Here is an 18,301-nt window from a genome sequence, read left to right on the forward strand (position 1 = left end):
CCCCACAAAGCAGGATTTCTGTTCCACACAGGTAGAGGTTGTTCTGGGTGTGAACAGCTACAAAAGGCTTAAAGGTGAGAAGGATGAAGCTGACATGTGGTTCCCCAGGCCAGCACCTGGGCAAAGGTCTGGGCAGCTCAGCCCAGAGAACTCACTAATGTGAGAACATGATAAAACTTACTCACTATCATGAGAACAGGATAGAACTTACTATCATGAGAACATGAAGCCAGGGGAAAATACACCCCCATGCTTCAGTCACCTCCCACCAGGCCCTTCCTCCAACACTGGGGATTACACTCACTGTTGTAATCCAGTTCTGAACTCATGCCTGGCAATGGATGAATGAGCTCAGCTGATCCCTCTCTCCTCACCCATAGGAAGCTTGGGAAGTAGAGGAGGCTCAGAGTTTACAATTCAGAAGGAAATAGAGGAGGCACTCTACCCTCCCTACTTGGCAGCCAGCTGGCCTGTTATGCATCAGCCACAGCCCCTTCATCCTGTGGGTTCATTCTCAAGCCCTGGGGGAGGATGAGGAAGGGGCAAAGCTCAGAGTAAGCAGATTTGGTTCTGTTGGGCGCCAGGTCGTTAGAGCTGCTTTCACTACCAGCAAAGTGGACCTAAGTTGCCATCAATGACTCCTCCATTGACCTTGACCTCGTAGCCTACATGGTCCAATATGAATCCATCACGGCAAGTTCAATGGCAGCAACAAGGTTGAGAACAGGAAGCTATGATCAGTGGGAAGTCCACCTCCATCTGCCAGACACCAGATCCCAAAGAGGGCATTGCTGCCTTCATCACCCTAGAGATGCTTGGGGCTCATCTGAAGAGTGGCATCAAAGGGGCATCATCTCTGTCCCTTGTGCTGATGGTCTGTGTTTGAGATGGGGGTGACCTACTCCCTTTAGATTTCCAGCATGCCATCTGCTTGTTCCCCCAGAAGGGTCTATGACAACCATGGCATCATAAAAGTACTCATGACCACTGCCTGTGCCCTCTCTGCCCGTCTGGCAAGCTGTGGTGCGATGGCCATGGCACTGTTCAGAGTGTATTCAGTGGCACTGCCAAGGCTGTGGCAAGGTCATTCCTGAGCTGAATAGGAAGCTTGCTGACACAGCCTCCTGTGTCCCCACCCTCAGTGTGTCTGTCCAGGATCTGACCTGCCATCTAGAAAAAGCTGTTGAGCACAGTGACATCAAGAAAATGGTGATGCAGGCACCTGGGGGGTCATTGAAAGAAATTCCGGGCTACACTGAAGACCACGTTGTCGCTTGCAACTGTAACAGTGATGCCCACTTCTCCACCTGTCACACTGGGGCTGGCATTGCCCACAACCACCAGTTGGTCAAGCCTACTTCCTGGTACTATGATGATGTTTGGCTACAACAACTGCAGGGTGGACTTCCTGGTCCACGTGACCTCTGAGGACTAAGGGCTCTGGACCACCAGCAAGTGCATAAGAAGAAGAAAGGCATTCTCTGCTCCTGGGCAGTCCCTGCCCACCTCTGTGCCAAAGCAGAGAATCTCCACCCTTGACACTGTCCCATCCAAGGCTCCCAGAGGAGGGAAGGAGCTTAGAGAGCCCTGCCTTATCATGTGTGTTTATGATAAGGATTATCAATGAAGTCCACACCACCCTAACCATGGAGAAAGGAAGCAGAAAGGGAGGCAGAAGATCACTCTACATAGAGTTTAATACACTCGCTCTCTAGTTTCTCAATTCCTCCAGGTGTCCTGGGATGAAAAGGTTAAATGCGATTGATACCAGCAGAAAACAGAAAAAAGCCTGTGTTTTTTCAAAAATCACACAATTGCCAAAGGAAAATCTCTTTGCACTTACAAATGCCTGTTTCTCGCTTGCACAGTCTTCCTGAGGTTGCTGGGGTGGGAAAGGGAGAGTATTTACAGGTCTGCGTAGTGGGGGAGGGGAACCTGTCTGCTGGGGAAGGCAGGTTGCTCAATTCAGAGGAACTGGGTGGAAGCTTGAAAAGGAGCTGGGTGAGGCAAACATGCAAATCATGCCATGGAGATTGGCAGAAAAGACGCTTGCCTCCAATTTATGGAATGCCAAGTTAATTCGAGCCCATAGGAATGTTGTTCCCATAGATTTAGATTTTTATGAATATATACATACTTATGAAAGAAAACATTTAAAATGTTTAATTCAGTAACTTATGCAGTACTAAATGCACTCAAGTCATGGGCTTTTACGAGGAATGAGACTGTGGCTGCTTCAGAATGAGACAGTTCATTCTTGAGCCCTGTGGGAGGTTGAAGGAGGAGTGTTGGGGTACAGGACACCCCGCCTAGGAGCAAACCCAGGATAGGGAAATCAGCATTGAGTGAGCACCTACTGTGTGCCAGGGGCTTTCCTTGACATTCGGCTACTGTTGTTCCAACCTTTTCTTTGAATGTGATACATGATGCGAAATATATTTCTGCATTGTTGAATGCACGTGCATGCACACACAACACATTCTCACACCTGGACCTGCAACAAAAGGGTTACACAATTCCTTCTTACTATGGGCAATACATGCTGCCATCGTATATCATAAAATAGGCAATTCTCCTTTTCTTAATTCCAGTTATGACTCTCTAAGTGAACTTCAAGACCACCACCCCCGCCCCGACCCCAGTGGTTTGGGACTTGAACAGAATTTGGCTCAGCCAGGGGGAGGGGATTAAGAGTGTTGACCTTGGACTCACACAGCTTTTGGGTTCAAGTCCCAGTTCCCTTGCCCACGGCTGTGTGACTTGAACAAGGCACTTGACCTTCGGAGCCCCGGTTTCTTCATCTGTACAATGGGGTTAATGGCATTGCGTGCTCGGAGCGCTGTTGTGAGGACTCAATGAGAGCCTGTCTATAAGCAGTTAACAAGGGCCTGGCACATAGTCAACCTCTAAGTGAATGCCAGTTGCTCTTATGACAATGACTGTCATCGTCAGCTGTAGTGTCATGGTTGAGAAGACAGACTCTGGAGCCAGACCACTTGGGTTCAGATCACAGATCCACACCGTACTTCCTGTGTGGCCCTGGGTGAGTTACTTAAGCTCTCTGTGCCTACAGCTGTTCATCTGAGGATGAGAATAGAACCTTTCTCACAGGGTGCTTATGAGGATTAAAATAATTAATCCAGGTAAAGAATTTAGAAGAGAGCTTGGCACGTAATAAGCACTGGGTAAATGATGGCTATCAGCATCATCTCATTTAATCCTTTCCTGTCGTTGCAAGATAAGTATTTTCATCCTCATTGCACAGGGGGGAGCCCTGAGGCCCAGAGATCTAGGAACTTGCCTGAAGTCTCATAACTAGGAAGTGGCAGAGTTGCAAGTGCACGTTGGTCTCCTGAGCCTCCAGCGCAGAGGCTGAGGCAGGCTCAGAGCTCCACAGCCTTAGGGTGTGATGATGACGCAGCCACTGCCCTACAGAACAGGGAGTGGGCATTGGCAGGTTGACGCCGTTCCCATCAGTAGACACATTATCTAGAATTTGTCCAGGACTCTGCAGTGAGGACATTGAGTTGCATTGTTCAAGATGACGGAGCACAAAAGTACTTCCCAGTGAACTGTCCCTATGTAAAATTATCCCCAGGCAAACGTCTCTCCCAGCTTAACTCTGTCACCTTTTCATCACCCCCTGCATATCGCCTCCCATCGATGATTGGACATTGTGTGCTGAGTGATTGGGTGTTAGGTACTTGCATCAGGAGCCCAGGTTTCATCCATCTCTCTGCTCCACCACCCTAGATGGAGCTTAGGAGATGATCGAAGTGGTTCCTTCCCCTAAAGTGTTGGGGCCAGCTGCACCTGCACCCCATGGACTGGAAGTGAGGAGGCAGGGGAGGAACATCAAAGCCATGTCATTAGAAGAAGGGAAATGGAGGTTGGATGAGCAAAGCCAACCTGTGTCTGCCATTCTGGGGTTCTTGGGGATTGCTTTTGAGGCAGGGAAGGGAGCGGTTTTCCATCCAGGAGTGGAAATGGCACCAGCTTGATTCACTTCCTAGTTGTGCTGCTGCCTGGTCATGTGACCTGGCTCAAGCACATTCTTTCTGTCTCTTTGGCCTCAGTTTCTCCATCTGTACAATGGATGGAGAAATGGACTCTACTCTGATGTTTCAAGGTGCTATGGATTCTTTGGATGTCATTTTTCCTTAACCGCACAGAGACGAAGTGCACCCAGAAAGGGCTCTGAACCCCTCAAGAAGAAGAGTGCTGAGATGTGGCGCCTCAGATAAGCATCTGTGGTGGAGAAAGCCGCAGGCAGCACCCCTCCAAGTCTGCTCCTGCTTAAGTGGTGTCTGAAGTCACCACCTCTGCAGAACATCACCCTAATCGCTAAAACTCTTCCAATTTTTCTTTTTCTCCTGCAGGCATCACCAAATCGGCCCCCCTGAGAGTGTCCCAGCTCTTCTCCAGGTGAGTGCCATTCACTTGTCTCCTGCTCACATGCCCACTTTTTCTTCTGTCTTGGAAGGTAGAGGTTAAGAGAGAGGGCCCTGGAGCCAGATTCCCTGGATAGGAATCCCAGCCGTAGCACTTCCTAGCTGAGTGAGCTTGAGCAAGTCACTCCACTTCCCTGGGCCTGAGCCCTCCCATCTGGGAGCGGGGGACAGTCATGCTGCCTGCCCCCACGAAACCAGCAAAAGCAGGTAAAACACACTTAGAATGGGGCCTGGAGCAGAGTGTCCTCTGAGTCTTAGCTATTATTTTCTTCTTTCTTCTCTTCATTCTTTTTTTTTTATTATTATTCTTTTCTTTCTCCCCTTCCTCTGCTTTCCCATGCATAGGGAATTTCTTAATTTTTCCCTCCCTTTTCGCCACTGTCTTTCTCTCTCCTTTCCTCATTCCTTTCCTTTCCCTTCTTTTCAATCTCCCTTCTATTTTTTTTTTCTCCGAGACAGAGTCTTGCCCTGTCACCCAGGCTGGAGTGCAGTGGCGCGATCTCAGCTCACTGCAACCTCTGCCTCCCAGGTTCAAGTAATTCTGCCTCAGCCTCCCAAGTAGCTGGGATTACAGGCTCCCTTCTTTCTATCCTTATTTTTCTCTCCCTTTTTCTCTTTCCCTTCCTCTCTTCCCTCCCCTTTCGTCCCCCATCCTTTTCTCTCCACCTCTCTCTCCCTTTTCCCCTCGCTCCTTTCATCATTTCTTTATTTTAAGTTCCAGTATACGCATGCAGAACATGCAGGTTTGTTACATAGGTAAACATGTGCCATGGTGGTTTGCTGCACCTGTCAACCCATCACCTAGGTATTAAATTCGACATGCATTAGCTATTCTTCCTGATGCTCTCCCTCTCCCCTACCCTTCCCTAACAGGCCACAGTGTGTGTTGTACCCCTCCCTGTGTCCATGTGTTCTCATTGTTCAGCTCTCACTTGTAAGTGAGAACATGCTGTGTTTGGTTTTCTGTTCCTGCATTAGTTTGCTGAGGATAAGGGTTTCCAGCTTCATCTGTATCCCTGCAAAGGACATGATCTTGTTCCTTTCTATGGCTGCATAGTATTCTATGGTGTATCTGTACACATTTTCTTTACCCAGTCTATCATTGATGGGCATTTGGGATGATTCCATGTCTTAGCTATTGTAAATAGTGCTGCAATGAACATACGCGTGCATGCATCCTTTCTTCCTCCTCTACCATTCACACATCACTCCTCGGTACCTAACCCCACACTGAGCCCTAGAAACTCAGAGATGGATGAGATGGAATCTCTGCCCCCGGAGAGCTAGTCCAGTGGGGGAGATAAACCAGTAAATCAGAGATCTCAACCTGGCGCCATAAATGCTCCACCACAGGCACATGCCGGGGGAGTGGGAGCTCAGTGCTGGGATAGCCTTGCCCAGAGCACTCAGGGTGCTGCCCTTGGGAGAAGCCATCCTGAGCCCGCTGCTGCATGCCATGCCCTGGGTGCCCCTCAGGCTAGGTGGTGAGCTCCTCAGCATCTGGAAATCTTCCTTCCTCTCCAACACTGGAGCAGCTCTTGATAAGGAAGACATTTTCTTTGCCTTCCATTCCCACCAGAAGATGTTCTGGGGAGTGTTAGTAGCAACCGAGGACTGTTAAATCTACCTAACTTTTTTAAGGCCTCAGAGTTAGAAAGCTCCACCATCCTTCCTCTGGGTTTTAACTTTAGCCCCTGTTTAATCTGAGCCACTTGGATGGGTTTTGATGGCAAGCAGGAGTTGATCATCTTGGGTCTCCAGCTTCTATTTCTCTTCTAAGGAAGGGCGTGAATTGGGAACATTTTCAAATCAGGCTCTCTGCTCCGCAGGTTGCATGCTTCTCAGGTGCTCCACAGAGGTGAAATATTGATGGATGAGACACCTTCCAGGACTGGGGCTGACATCTCCAGCTCAAATGAGTTTCTTATGCATTTTGCAACAGGTTCCCCCAAATAACCCTTTATCGTGGCAGTAGTCTAAAAGAAAGAAGGGCATAGGGACATCTGTTTATAATTCCATAAACTTTTGCATTCACCTGCTATGAGGCCTCAGGTGGAAGAGGAACTCTGGAAGCAAACAGGCTTTAGCAAAAGTGATGTAACCAAAATGGAATCAGATACAGATTGGGGAGTCTCATCAACATTTACCTGTACGCTTAACCCAGTTGTGACAGTTAGAAACATGATAGTTGTGGTGTCTGGGGGAGGGTGGCATAGTGGAGGGGTTGAGGTGTGGCCTCTGGAGCCAGGGTTCAAATTCTCTATCTGCCGTATGCTTGTGGCGTGTTATTAAGTCTCTCTCTGCCTCTGTTTTCTTACCTGTAAAATGGGGATAGAAACAAAAATTACCTCCAAGGCTTGTCACAGTTGTGGTGGAGTTTAAATGAGCCAATTCACATGAAGTAAATAGGACAGTGCCTGGCACATAGGCATGAGAATTGACTACCTTTACCACTAAGGGAAGTGGCCCTTGTAGGCATTGTTGCGGACAGGATGTGATTCGGTCTCAAGAGGTGGCTGCTGCTCAAATCCAGCTGATAGCACCACACAGGCGTGCAGACCCAGGTACGCTGAAGCACCTGCTTTTCAGGAGAAGGGAGACAAAGCGAGTGTGTTTATGTGCGTGCCTGCATGTGTGTGTGTATCTGTGCAGGTAACCTCCTGGTTTTCAAATTTTAACAACAATTTCAAATTAGGAAAAAAAATAACTTCACTGGCCAAAGAAATTATATCCATGGCTCTGTGGATTGGATGTGGCCCCTGGGCCACCATTTTGCTCCCTTTGTGTTAGAACAACTGACCTTGACTTTATTTATTGCTATCTGCAGGGCTGGATGAATCCTAGTCCTGTGAGAAATAGCAGATTCATGGTTCCAAGCATGGGCTCTGGAGTCAGACTCCTTCGTTTAAGCTCTATATTTACCACTTTGTAGCTGTGTTTTCAGCTCTCTGAGTTTTGGTTTCCTCATCTCTAAACCAGGAGAGATAAGAGCCTCCACCCCAGAGATTTGATAAGAGCATCCATGAGATACAATGTACATACCAGGTGCATGTGACACAATTCCCAACCCTTAGTAAAAAACACAATGCTTGGCAGCACCCATAGTACAAATATCTTAAGTAAGGAGCCCTGTACATCCTAGCCCATTATAGAACCTGTTGTTCTCCATGGAGTAGAGAAGTCATTTGTGGTCTTTGGTTGCAAGCAACAGAAATCAACTCTGGCTGATATAAGTCTAAAAGAATTTTGGGGGGAATATCTGGAATAGCTCACAACATAAATGAAATAATCAGGCCTCGAGAGAGATTAAGAATGGGACAGATTCAGGATTCAAGCAATATGGAGGATTTAAATTCCCAGGGCAGAGTCTGATTGGATGATCTTACATCATGTCCCCACCCCTTAGCTAAGAGCAAGACATCTTGATTGACAGCCCTGTTAAAGCTGCAGTCAATTGAGACAGTATCTAAATTAGGACAATCGGGGTAGGATAGGCTATGCTACAGTAATCAGTAAACCTCAACATCTCAGTGGCTTCACACAACAAAGGTTTGTTTCTTACTCACATAAAGTCCAGTGTGGATGGGGTGAAACCCTGCAAGGCAGCTCTCTCTTCTCCACAAGCTGACTCAGGGATCCAGGGTGTTTCCGTATTATGGCTCTGTCATCTCAACCTGTGCCCTCCACAGTTGCTATCGAAAGAGGAGAAAGGACAGGAGGGTTGCGGGGGATGTGTTCATTGGCCAGGCCTGCTAGTGGCTTACAGCATATCTGCTTACATTCTACGGGGCTGAACCCAGTCACACGGCTGAATCTGACTGCACAGGAGACAGAAAATGTAATCTTTCTGCTTCCCAGGCAGAGGGAAATAAAATGGGATTTGGTGAACATGTATGTTGTCTCTGCTCTGGAAAGAGTAGAACCCCAAAGAAAAATGGGGGTGTTGATATCAAGATAAGAAGGGGTGCCAGACTGGGCTTGGAGATTTAATCTTCCCTCTTTCCACACAGATCTTGCCCACGTGTCCTCCCCAGCCAGCCTTCCACAGCCATGGCAGCCTACGGCCAGACGCAGTACAGTGCGGGGATCCAGCAGGCTACCCCCTATACAGCTTACCCACCTCCAGCACAAGCCTATGGAATCCCTTCCTACAGTGAGTAGCAAACAAGTCCTTACTCTCCTCCTCAGGTCCCCAAATCATGATCTTTGTTCTGCACTATTGTCTCAGCTAAATGTGGATTAATAGACACAACCAACCTGATTTTGGATTAGAGATAAAGGGAAAAGAGTAACACTTTAAATATGGTTCAAATTCTATAGCCTATAATATCAAGATCGCTTTTGATGGCAAGAATTGGAAATTGAACCCAAGCTGGTTTAGGGAAAATCGGGACTGAATGATTTGCATACTGAGAGATCTGTGGATACAGCTGTCATCAGGTATGACTGGATCTAGGTGCTAAAGTGTCATCGTGAGGTGTAAGTCTCTTTCCATCTTCAGATGCTCCCAGCAATTTCTGCCTGCATGGCAGCAAAGATGGTGCCTGTCCACTCAAGGTTTGCATCCTTTTAGCTCTGCATGCCCAGTGGAAAGAGAGCTCATCTTTCCCAGAAGTTCCAACAGAATCCCATATTGGCCCAAGTTGGGCCATGTGGCAATGCTTATAGCAAGGCAAGGAGAACAGGGTGATGGAGATAAGGAAGCTGAAGCCTATGGATTATCTTTGAAGGAGGGGTGGTTTTCTTAAAGGAAAAACAGAGTGGTAGTATCAGAAGAAGGAGAAATGGATGTGGTGGGGGACGGGGCAGAAACAACAGACCTCCCACCCTTGACTGTTCACATCTTACAGCTAAGAACTGAAGACTTGCGAACCTGGCTCACCATCCATGCCCACCTGCCCTTGCCTCTGGCCTTGAGTCATGCTATTCCCTCCCCTCCTAGCTGATATCTTAACCAAAGCCCTTTTAGTATCAAGTGACAAAAACCCAAGCTAATCAGCTGGAGGAAACAGGGGAGTTTATTGCCTACGTAGCTGGAAAAACCTAGGGCACTGGCTTCAGGCAGGCCTGGGTCCAGGTCCTCAAGGTATAATATCAGGACTCAGCCTCTGCTTCCCTTTCTGTGGGCCTCAGGCTCAGGCAGGCTCTCCCACTGTGGTGGCAAAGACAGCCCTGGCAGTTTCAGGCTGCAGTGTCCCCCAAAAAGAGAGCCCCTCCTGTCTAGGACTTCCTGCAGAGTCCCAGGAATTTCTCTACTGGACTCCCACATCCATCCAAGAAGATAGGTGCTGTGGGTGGCCATATTTGGCCACATGTCCACCCGCAGGACCAGGGGTCAGGTCAGCCTCACCCAAAACAACTGATCTGAAGGTGAGGCAGGGGTGGTTCACAGAGGAGAAGGAGGCAGGAAGAAACTACAGATAGCCACTCCACGTGACTTTACAGCCCACCCAAATCCGGGCTATCCAGTGGAAAGGACGTAGCATTGGTGGCAGGGACCTGCCTGCCTGACTTCGCTGCCCCTGACCTCTCCAGGCCTCAGTTTCCTCAATTGTAAAATTAATATGCTCGTTTCATCTTCCCACCTAGAGGGGTCCTGCTTGAGTTGAGCGCAGAGGCTGACTCTTATATTTCTTTCCTCCCTCCTCTTCCTCCATACCTCTGCCCTGTTTGTTTGTTCATTCGTTCATTCATTTATTCATTCATTCAACATTGAGTCATGTGTGGGGCAGACAGTGGTCAACAAAGCAGAACGGGCCCTGTCTTCATGGAGATTACTGCCTAAAACCGATGATCAGGCAGCACTAGACTCACAGTTTTGGTATCAGGGGTTAGTGGCTCTGTGTGGACAAAAGCCCTGCAGACATTTCCTTTTAGCTTTAGTTTGCCACAGTCCTCACCCAGCCCACGTTACTCCCTTGAATTATCTGCCTTTTCCGTGAAGACACTTGAGTTTGCAAACTCCGGCCTAGAGATAGAAAAAAAAGTTTTTTTAATTTTCTTTTTTTGAGACAGCATCTCACTCTGTTGTCCAGCCAGAGTGCAGTGGCACCATCGCAGCTCACCGCAAGCTCAACATCACAGGCTCAAGTGATCCTCCCACCTCAGCCTCCCAAATAGCTCGGACTACAGGCATACGCTACTGCGCCCTGCTAATTTTTTGTATTTTTTTGTAGAGATGAGGTTTTGCCATGTTGGCCAAGCAGGTCTCAAATTCCTGGCCTCAAGTGATCCACCGCCTTGGCCTCCCAAGGTGCTGAGACTACAAGCAGGAGCCACTGTACCTGGCCCCAGATTTTTAAATCTGTATGTGTAATTTCAAATTAGGACGCATGGCATAAAGGAAGCAAAGACTTGTTTTAGGTTCTAGGGATGGGAAAGGCCTTTTAAATAAGGAGCGAAATTCAGCTGAGAACTGAGAGATAGCCATGTGCAGGCACAGACAGGAGAGCATCCAGGCAGAGGGGCAGGCCCTGGGAATGCGGAGGAACTTGGCAGTTCTGAGAAGACTAATGGCTGGAGCACAATGGGAGATGAGGTGAATGAGGTGGGCGGGGCCTCCGAGGCCCAGGAAAGATTTGGGGTTCTGTTCCAAGTGAGACTGGAAGCCACTAGAGGGTTTATAAGCAGTGGGTAATAGGATGCAACTTAGATGGGTTTTTTTAAATTTTATTCTTATTTTTATTATTTTTAGAGACAGGGTCTGGCTCTGTCTTCCAGGCTGGAGTGCCATGGTGCAATCATAGCTCACTGCACCCTCCACCTCCCAGGCTCAAGCAATCCTCCTCCCTCACCCTCATGAGTAGCTGGGACTACAGGCACGCACTACCTCCCCTGGCTAATTTTTTTTTTATTTTTTTGTAGAGACGGGGGGTGGGGGGGTCTCACTTTGTTGCCCAGGCTGGTCTTGAACTTCTGACCTAAAGCAATCCTCCTATCTCTGCTTCCCAAAGTGCTACAATGACAGGCATGAGCTACCATGCCCAGCCTAGGTTTTAAAGATCACACTGGCTGCTATGGTGAGGCTGGCTCAGAGGGGATCAGGAGGAGAAGCAGGAAGGCCCGTTGGGAGACGGATGAAGCCTGGAGCAGGAAATGCTGGAGGCCTGGGGCGAGGCCATGGCAGCGGACAGACACATGTAGACAGAATCAAGAGCAACTCTAGAGGCAGAATTGACAGATCCTGTCGAGGCATCAGTCCAGGCTTAGTAATAGTCACCATCGTTGACTTCCTGTCACTCACATTGGTTTATTTCGACTAATTCCTTTAATCCCCACCTCAACCCTACAAGGAAGGTCATCTCATTATCCACCCTTGAGCGATAAAGAAACAGAGACTCAGAGAGGTTAAATAACTTACCCAAGGTCACCCAGCTGGTTGGTGGCAGAGGTGGAATTAAGCCCAGGCAGCCTGGCTCTGGACCCCGAGCCCTCACCCACGGGGCTCCGACGCCTGGCTGTGCATTCTGTAAATCCCGGGGGATTACCTATGACAGACCTTGGCCAACAGGTGTGGGCATCTTTTCTAACTTTTTTCCCCTGCTATGCTAGAAGGCTTAGAATACAATCACACATAAGTTACCCCGCTTGGCTGACAGCCAAGAAAAATGAAGCCATATTCTTTTTCACATAAAAGAGAAAACTAGCCCTGTTCCCAGACAAAACATGGCATCAGGTGGAAATCAATTTGGTGCAAAGTTATTTTACTGTCTCAGTTACTTTTGGAGCGTCTGTTCCTGGATGATACAGAGTAGATGATAAGAGCACATGTCCTGGAATTCTGCTGCCCGGATTCACATCCCACCCTTGCCTGTTGCAGGCTGCAAGACCCTGAGGGAGCAGCCTCCCCTCCCTAAACCTCTGTTTTCACATTCATACAATGGGAGTAATACTAAGTCTACCCCTCTCATGATTGCTGGGAGGATTAAATGAGATCATCTACACCAGGGGTTGGCTATCTTCTTCTGTAAAGGCCCAGGTGGTAAATATTTTCTACTTTGTGATCCATATGGTCTTTATCACAACTACTCAGCTCTGCCATTGTGGCGTGAAAGTAGCCAGACTGAATGTAAACGAATGGGTATGTCTGTGTTCCAATAAAACTTTATTTACACAAACAGGCAGTGGACCAGATTTGGTCCATGACCCTGATCTAGATGAAGGGCTTCCTCACCAGGGCCCACCCCAAGAGAAATGCTCAACAAATGTCACCTGTCCCAGTAGAAGCCAGGCTGCCACACACACACACATGCACGCACACACACATACACACACACAGAATGTCCATGTCACTGAACAATAACAGGTGGATGAAAAGCCGTTTCCCTTTACATCTGCCTGTGCCTGAGCAAGCCGTATTTGCTCATCGTCTGGACAAACCTTGTTGAATCTTGTCAGGAAACTTTTTTCATTGCTCCTTGGCAAATAGTGCTATTTACTTTGTTTAAATAGCTGCAGGAAATAACACAATTGAGCAAACTAGAGACAAGGACAGTTAGAGTATTGAGTATTTTTTTCTCAATTTATTATGCAATATTAAAGACATACATAATAGAGTAATACTATGACACCTATGAACTGACCATTCAATTTAAAAAATAAAGGGAGGCGGCTTTCCTTTCCTCTGAAAGATTCCTGTGCCCCCAAGTTTCATGTTTATCATTCCCCTGCATTTTTTTATGTAGAAGAGATCAACAAACTTTTTCTATAAAGAGCCACATAGTAAATATTTTTGTCTTAGCAGACCACACAGTCTCTATCTCAATCACTCAACTCTGCCATTGTAGCATGAAAGCAGCCATAGACAAAGCATAAACGAATGGGCTGTCTATGTCTCAAAAAACTTTATTTACAGAAATGAACAGCAGATGACATTTGGCCTATGGGATGGAGTTTGCTGACCTTTAATGTAGAGTATTTTAAGCATGTTTTAAAACTTCACCTACATTGCATCTTTTAGTACACATTCTTTTGCAACTTGCTTTTTCCACCCAACATTGTGTCTGTAAAATGTATCCATGTTCATACAAGTAGCTGTAGTTCATTCATTTTCACTACTGTATAATATTCCACTACTTGACGGCACCATAACTTACTTACCCATTCTTTAGACAGTCTTTTAGGGCTTTGTTTGTTTCTCATTACATAGGACGCTGCAATCAGCATCTTTGTGCATTTCTCAGGGGTGGAAACCTATGAGAGGAATTTCTGGGTCATGGGGTATGTGCATTCTTCACTATCCTGGATAATGGCAAAGAATTTTCATTGTCTCTGGCTTTGTAAAAAGCCACTCCAGAACTTAGTGGCTTAAAATAACACTGACGTATTATTTCTGTGGGCTGGCCAGGTGGGCCTGCTGCTGGTCTCACACAGTCCCTCTCATGCTGCTGTGCTCGCAGCAGGTGGGCTGGGGCTGCCTAGATGGCACAGTGGGGCCTCTCTCTCATGTGGCCCTTCCTCTGGGTTTCTTCAGGCATGGTGGGCTCAGGTTCCAGGAGGCTGAAGATAAAAGCTTCAAAGCCTCCGGGTGCTGAGTCTCAAGAACTACTGGGCATGGTGGCACACACGTGCTCCCAGCTACTAGAGAGGCTGAGGTGGGAGGATCACTTGAGCCTGGGAGGTCGAGGCTGCAGTGAACTGTGAGCATGCCACTGCACTCCAGCCTGGGTGACAGAGTGAAATCCTGTCTCAAAAAAAAAAAGTAGTTACATATTTATTTTAATATGCATTTATATCTATATATATGTGTATGTGTACACATATATATATAATATATATAAAATATGGAACCTGTGATTTCTTGGTCATTATTGCTTAAGGCAAGCAAATAGTTTTAAAATTGAGTTGATTTTTTTTTTTTTTGAGATGTAGTCTCGCTCTGTCTCCCAGGTTGGAGTGCAGTGGCATGATCTCGGCTCACTGCAACCTCTGCCTCCCACGTTCAAGTGATTCTCCTGCTTCAGCCTCCTGAATAGCTGGGATTACATATGTGCACCACCACACCCAGCTAATTTTTTGTATTTTTAGTAGAGACAGGGTTTCACCATGTTTCCCAGGCTGATCTTGAACTCCTGGCCTCAAATGATCTGCCTGCCTCAGCATCTCAAAGTGCTGGGATTGCAGACATGAGCCACCATGCCTGGCCTGATGTTTAAAAATAACATGAAATGAATCATTATATGGATGGTGCTGGGATATGGGAAAACCAAGCAAGTGGTGCACAACATTGAAGATGGGGAAGCACTAATTTGGTCCAAAACCCTCATTGTAGTCATGAGGAAACTGAGGCTTGGAAAGCAGAGGGCACCTGCCTTGGTGATACCACAGAGCCAGGACAGGAAACGAGTACTCTGGGCTGTGCCATGTGCCATGGGCTGATCCAAATTCACATCACGGAGCACCTGCTCAGGGGGCTGTTGATATTTTAAACTTGAACCATCTCCTGTCTCTCCTCTGCTCAGATCCCTCCAGGGCCCCTCTCAGGATCAAAGCCAAAGGTTTTCCACTGCAGTATCTTTGCCCTGTCCCCACCTTGATGATCTTTCTGACCTCATCACTCACCCTCTCCCCAACCCTTACCCCACTCCAGCCTCACTGGCCTCCTTGCTGTTAGTTCATCCAACATACCAAGTACACTCCTGCCTCAGGACCTTTGCACATGCCTTCCCTCTGCCTGGACAGGTATTCCTTCGAGTGTCCACAAGTTTTGCTCCTTTGCTTCCTTCAGGTCTTTGTTCAAATGTCTCTTCCTCCATGGGACCTCTTCCTCCTCCTCCAAGGGACCTTTCAGGATCACTCTGTTTGAAATTTCAAATCCCAACTCCCCTTAACCAACTTTGCTACCTCCTTCCCTGCTTCATTCTTCTTTTTAGCACCATAAGACTCTAAATGGAGTCCAAAAAATTTAATCATGTTTGGAGAATTGTGTTAGTGTGAGGTTCATAAGATAGCAGGGAAAAGTGTGTGCCGCTGAGTGTGCCAGGGAGTCAGGGAGCCAATCATGTTGTCTCTTGTGTTACCCAAAAAATATTTTGTATGCTTCTCCTCTACTGTGTGTTTTTACTTGTTTTTCTGCTGTCATTCTCCTCCCACTAGCATATAAGCTCCAACCGCTACAGTATCTGCAGCATCAAGATCTGTATCTCCTGACCTGTTGCAGGTGCTGAGCTAATAGTTGTGAATGAGTGAATGAATGCTTATTGGCTGTCTGTTGTTGACACCCTCTCTGAAATCCACATGCTCACTTTGGTGCTTCCATGAGCGGAAGCCAGTGGAATTTGCAGATAGTTCACGAGCACCTTTTCGGAGGCCTCTTTCTCTTTGCTGTGAAGATACTTATCAGAGATGCCTGCGGAGTAGCAGGTCTGATGAGATCAGTCTGTCCTCAGGCCAAACCGTGACCAGATTTCCTTTGAACATAATCTCTTAGAGCAGTGTTTCTCTATCTGGTTTAAAAGACCAGTTTTTGGGTTTTTGCTTTTTAATTGCCATTCCACTGTGGACTAATATTTTAGTAAAAATGAATTACCAGAAAAATCAAATTAAAATTTTTATTTATTTATTTATTTGAGATGAAGTCTCGCTCTTTAGCCCAGGCTGGAGTGCATTGGCGTGATCTTGGCTCACTGCAACCTCCACCTTCTAGTTTCAAGCAATTCTCATGCCTCAGCTTCCTGAGTAGCTGGGATTAGAGGTGTGCACCACCACACCCAGTTAATTTTTGTATTTTTTGTAGAGACAGGGTTTCGCCATGTTAGCCAGGCTGATCTCGAACTCCTGACCTCAAGTGATCCATCCACCTCAGCCTCCCAAAGTGCTGGGATTACAGGCGTGAGCCACTGTACCGGGCCAAATTAAAATGTTTTAAAAGCATACTAAATACAAGTCTGGAGAAATGGCCTTAGATGTCAGAACAATGCCAAGTTGCTGCAAAAGTTTCAGGATGTTTACTTCTCAGTGTCTGACTTTCTCATTCTGAACTTGTAACTGATGCATGGACCACAGTCTGGACAACAGACTTAGGGGACGAAGGCCCTCGTGTGCCTTTGCCATTTTCATATTCTCTTCTCTTTCTCATGGATTAGAATTTTATGATCCAACCCCTTCAGCAAACAAAAGAAGAGATGAAAAACTTTATTTTCTTTTCTTTCATAGTCATTCATTTACCAGACAATTTTTGAGCGCCTACTATGTGCAAGACAGGGAGCCACATATGGGGAGACTGCAGGGTACAAGAGGGAACCAGCCCCGCCCTCCTGGAGCCTCCAGCCTAAACAGAGAGCAGAGGTTCAACAGTGAATGGGGTTGAGTGCCAGGCAGGAGAACTGCATGCTACTCAGGGCTGACTTAGGTCATAGAAGACCTTTCTAGGGAAACAACATTTGCCTGATAGAGAAGAGGGAGGTGTGGATTCCAGGCAGAGGAAGCAGCGTATGCAAAGGCTTTGAGTCCAAAGACATGGTTGCAGTTTGTCTGTATCATCTTATTTAAAATGGACAATGTAGGTACCCTTAGAGGCAGCAATTTTTGTCTTGTATCCAACCAAGACAAACACTCTGACATTGCTTGAGGAAGTATGTACATTTCATCTTGGATTGTGATAGTAAAAACTGGAATCAACCTGGAGTTCATCATCAGGGAACTGGCTGAACAAGCAGTGATATTTCCGATTCTGGCTTTCCATCCCGTCACTAAAACAGAGTGTCTGAGCATATGGCTTGGGCAGAGGGAGCGAAGGAGCCCAGGAAAGGCAGTGAGGTCGGAGGGGTGGGCAGAGCCCATGCAGGGCCTTGGGGGTCACTGCAGAGTTTAGATTTTACTTTAGGTGCACAGTGAGTTAGACTGTACCCAATGCAATGTTAACGACTCCTAGTGGACTGAGCAAAAAGAAGGTGCTGTATAAATATTGATTGTTGCTGCCATCATTGTTGTTACTGAAGTCTGGCACCATCAATGGCAGAAAACCCCTTCACACCTGTTATTGAGAAGCATCAAGATAAGGAACCTTGACTTCAGAGTTATCTGCCAATTGCTAGACCCCAGTCCAATGGATTGGCAATCTCAATTCCCACATCCTTAAAATGAAGGAAGTAATGTATAGCCTGTTTTGTGGGATTGATGTGAGGATAAAAGAGATGTGTTCTTTAATTACTTCATTCAGAGCCTTTATATGTTCATTCTTTCCTCTTACTTTAATTTCCTAACAACCCATCATTTCACAAGAAAGGAGGCCTCCAACCTGGGGTTGCAGGAGAAACTTTCCAGGTCACCAGTCAATGAAGCAAACCATCTAGGACTCCAGCCCAGATTTCCTGACTCAGAATCTATCTGTTTTTACCTTACTAAGCATTCTCTTATTTTACGGGGTTGACAGGATAAGAAGGAGGAAATTTCAATACAAAAACCATCAGCAGAACTAGAAATGTTCTTGAAAGAAATGAAACTTTAAACAGCAATGAGATACTGTTTTATACCCATAAGATAGACAGAGATAAGCAATGTTTGATAACAGTTGATGTGGTTGTGGAGAAGCAGGACTCACTCAGTGACTGGAGAGAATGTCACCTACAATCTAGGGAGCACCATTCAGCAACATCCAAGAAGATTTAAGATGTTCTTGCCCTGGACTCAGTGATTCCAGCTACTGGGAATTTACCTAAAAGATAGACTTGCACATGTGCACAAAATATGTGTGTGTGTGTGTGTGTGTGTGTGTGTGTGTGTGGTGTGATGACTATAAGCTGCAGCAAATACATATGTATATGCATATAGGTACATCTATATGTTAAATATATTTTCTTCATGTATATATGTGTGTATATATACACATTTGTTGCATGTGTGTGTGTTAT

General features: G+C 46.7%; 1 protein-coding gene across 2 annotated transcripts in view; it reads left to right on the top strand.

The window, feature by feature from the left end:
• EYA2 (EYA transcriptional coactivator and phosphatase 2) overlaps positions 1-18,301 on the top strand; it is a 293,763-nt gene that overhangs the window by 101,856 nt on the left and 173,606 nt on the right. For both annotated transcript variants that reach the window (XM_003826012.3, XM_034947752.2), the window contains exons 3-4: positions 4,380-4,425; positions 8,462-8,604. In XM_003826012.3, coding sequence (XP_003826060.1) covers positions 4,380-4,425; positions 8,462-8,604 — 189 coding nt within the window. The remainder of the gene's footprint in view (positions 1-4,379; positions 4,426-8,461; positions 8,605-18,301) is intronic.

Source organism: Pan paniscus, chromosome 21 (assembly GCF_029289425.2).
Source record: "Pan paniscus chromosome 21, NHGRI_mPanPan1-v2.0_pri, whole genome shotgun sequence".
In the NCBI taxonomy this organism is placed as follows: Eukaryota; Metazoa; Chordata; class Mammalia; order Primates; family Hominidae; genus Pan; species Pan paniscus.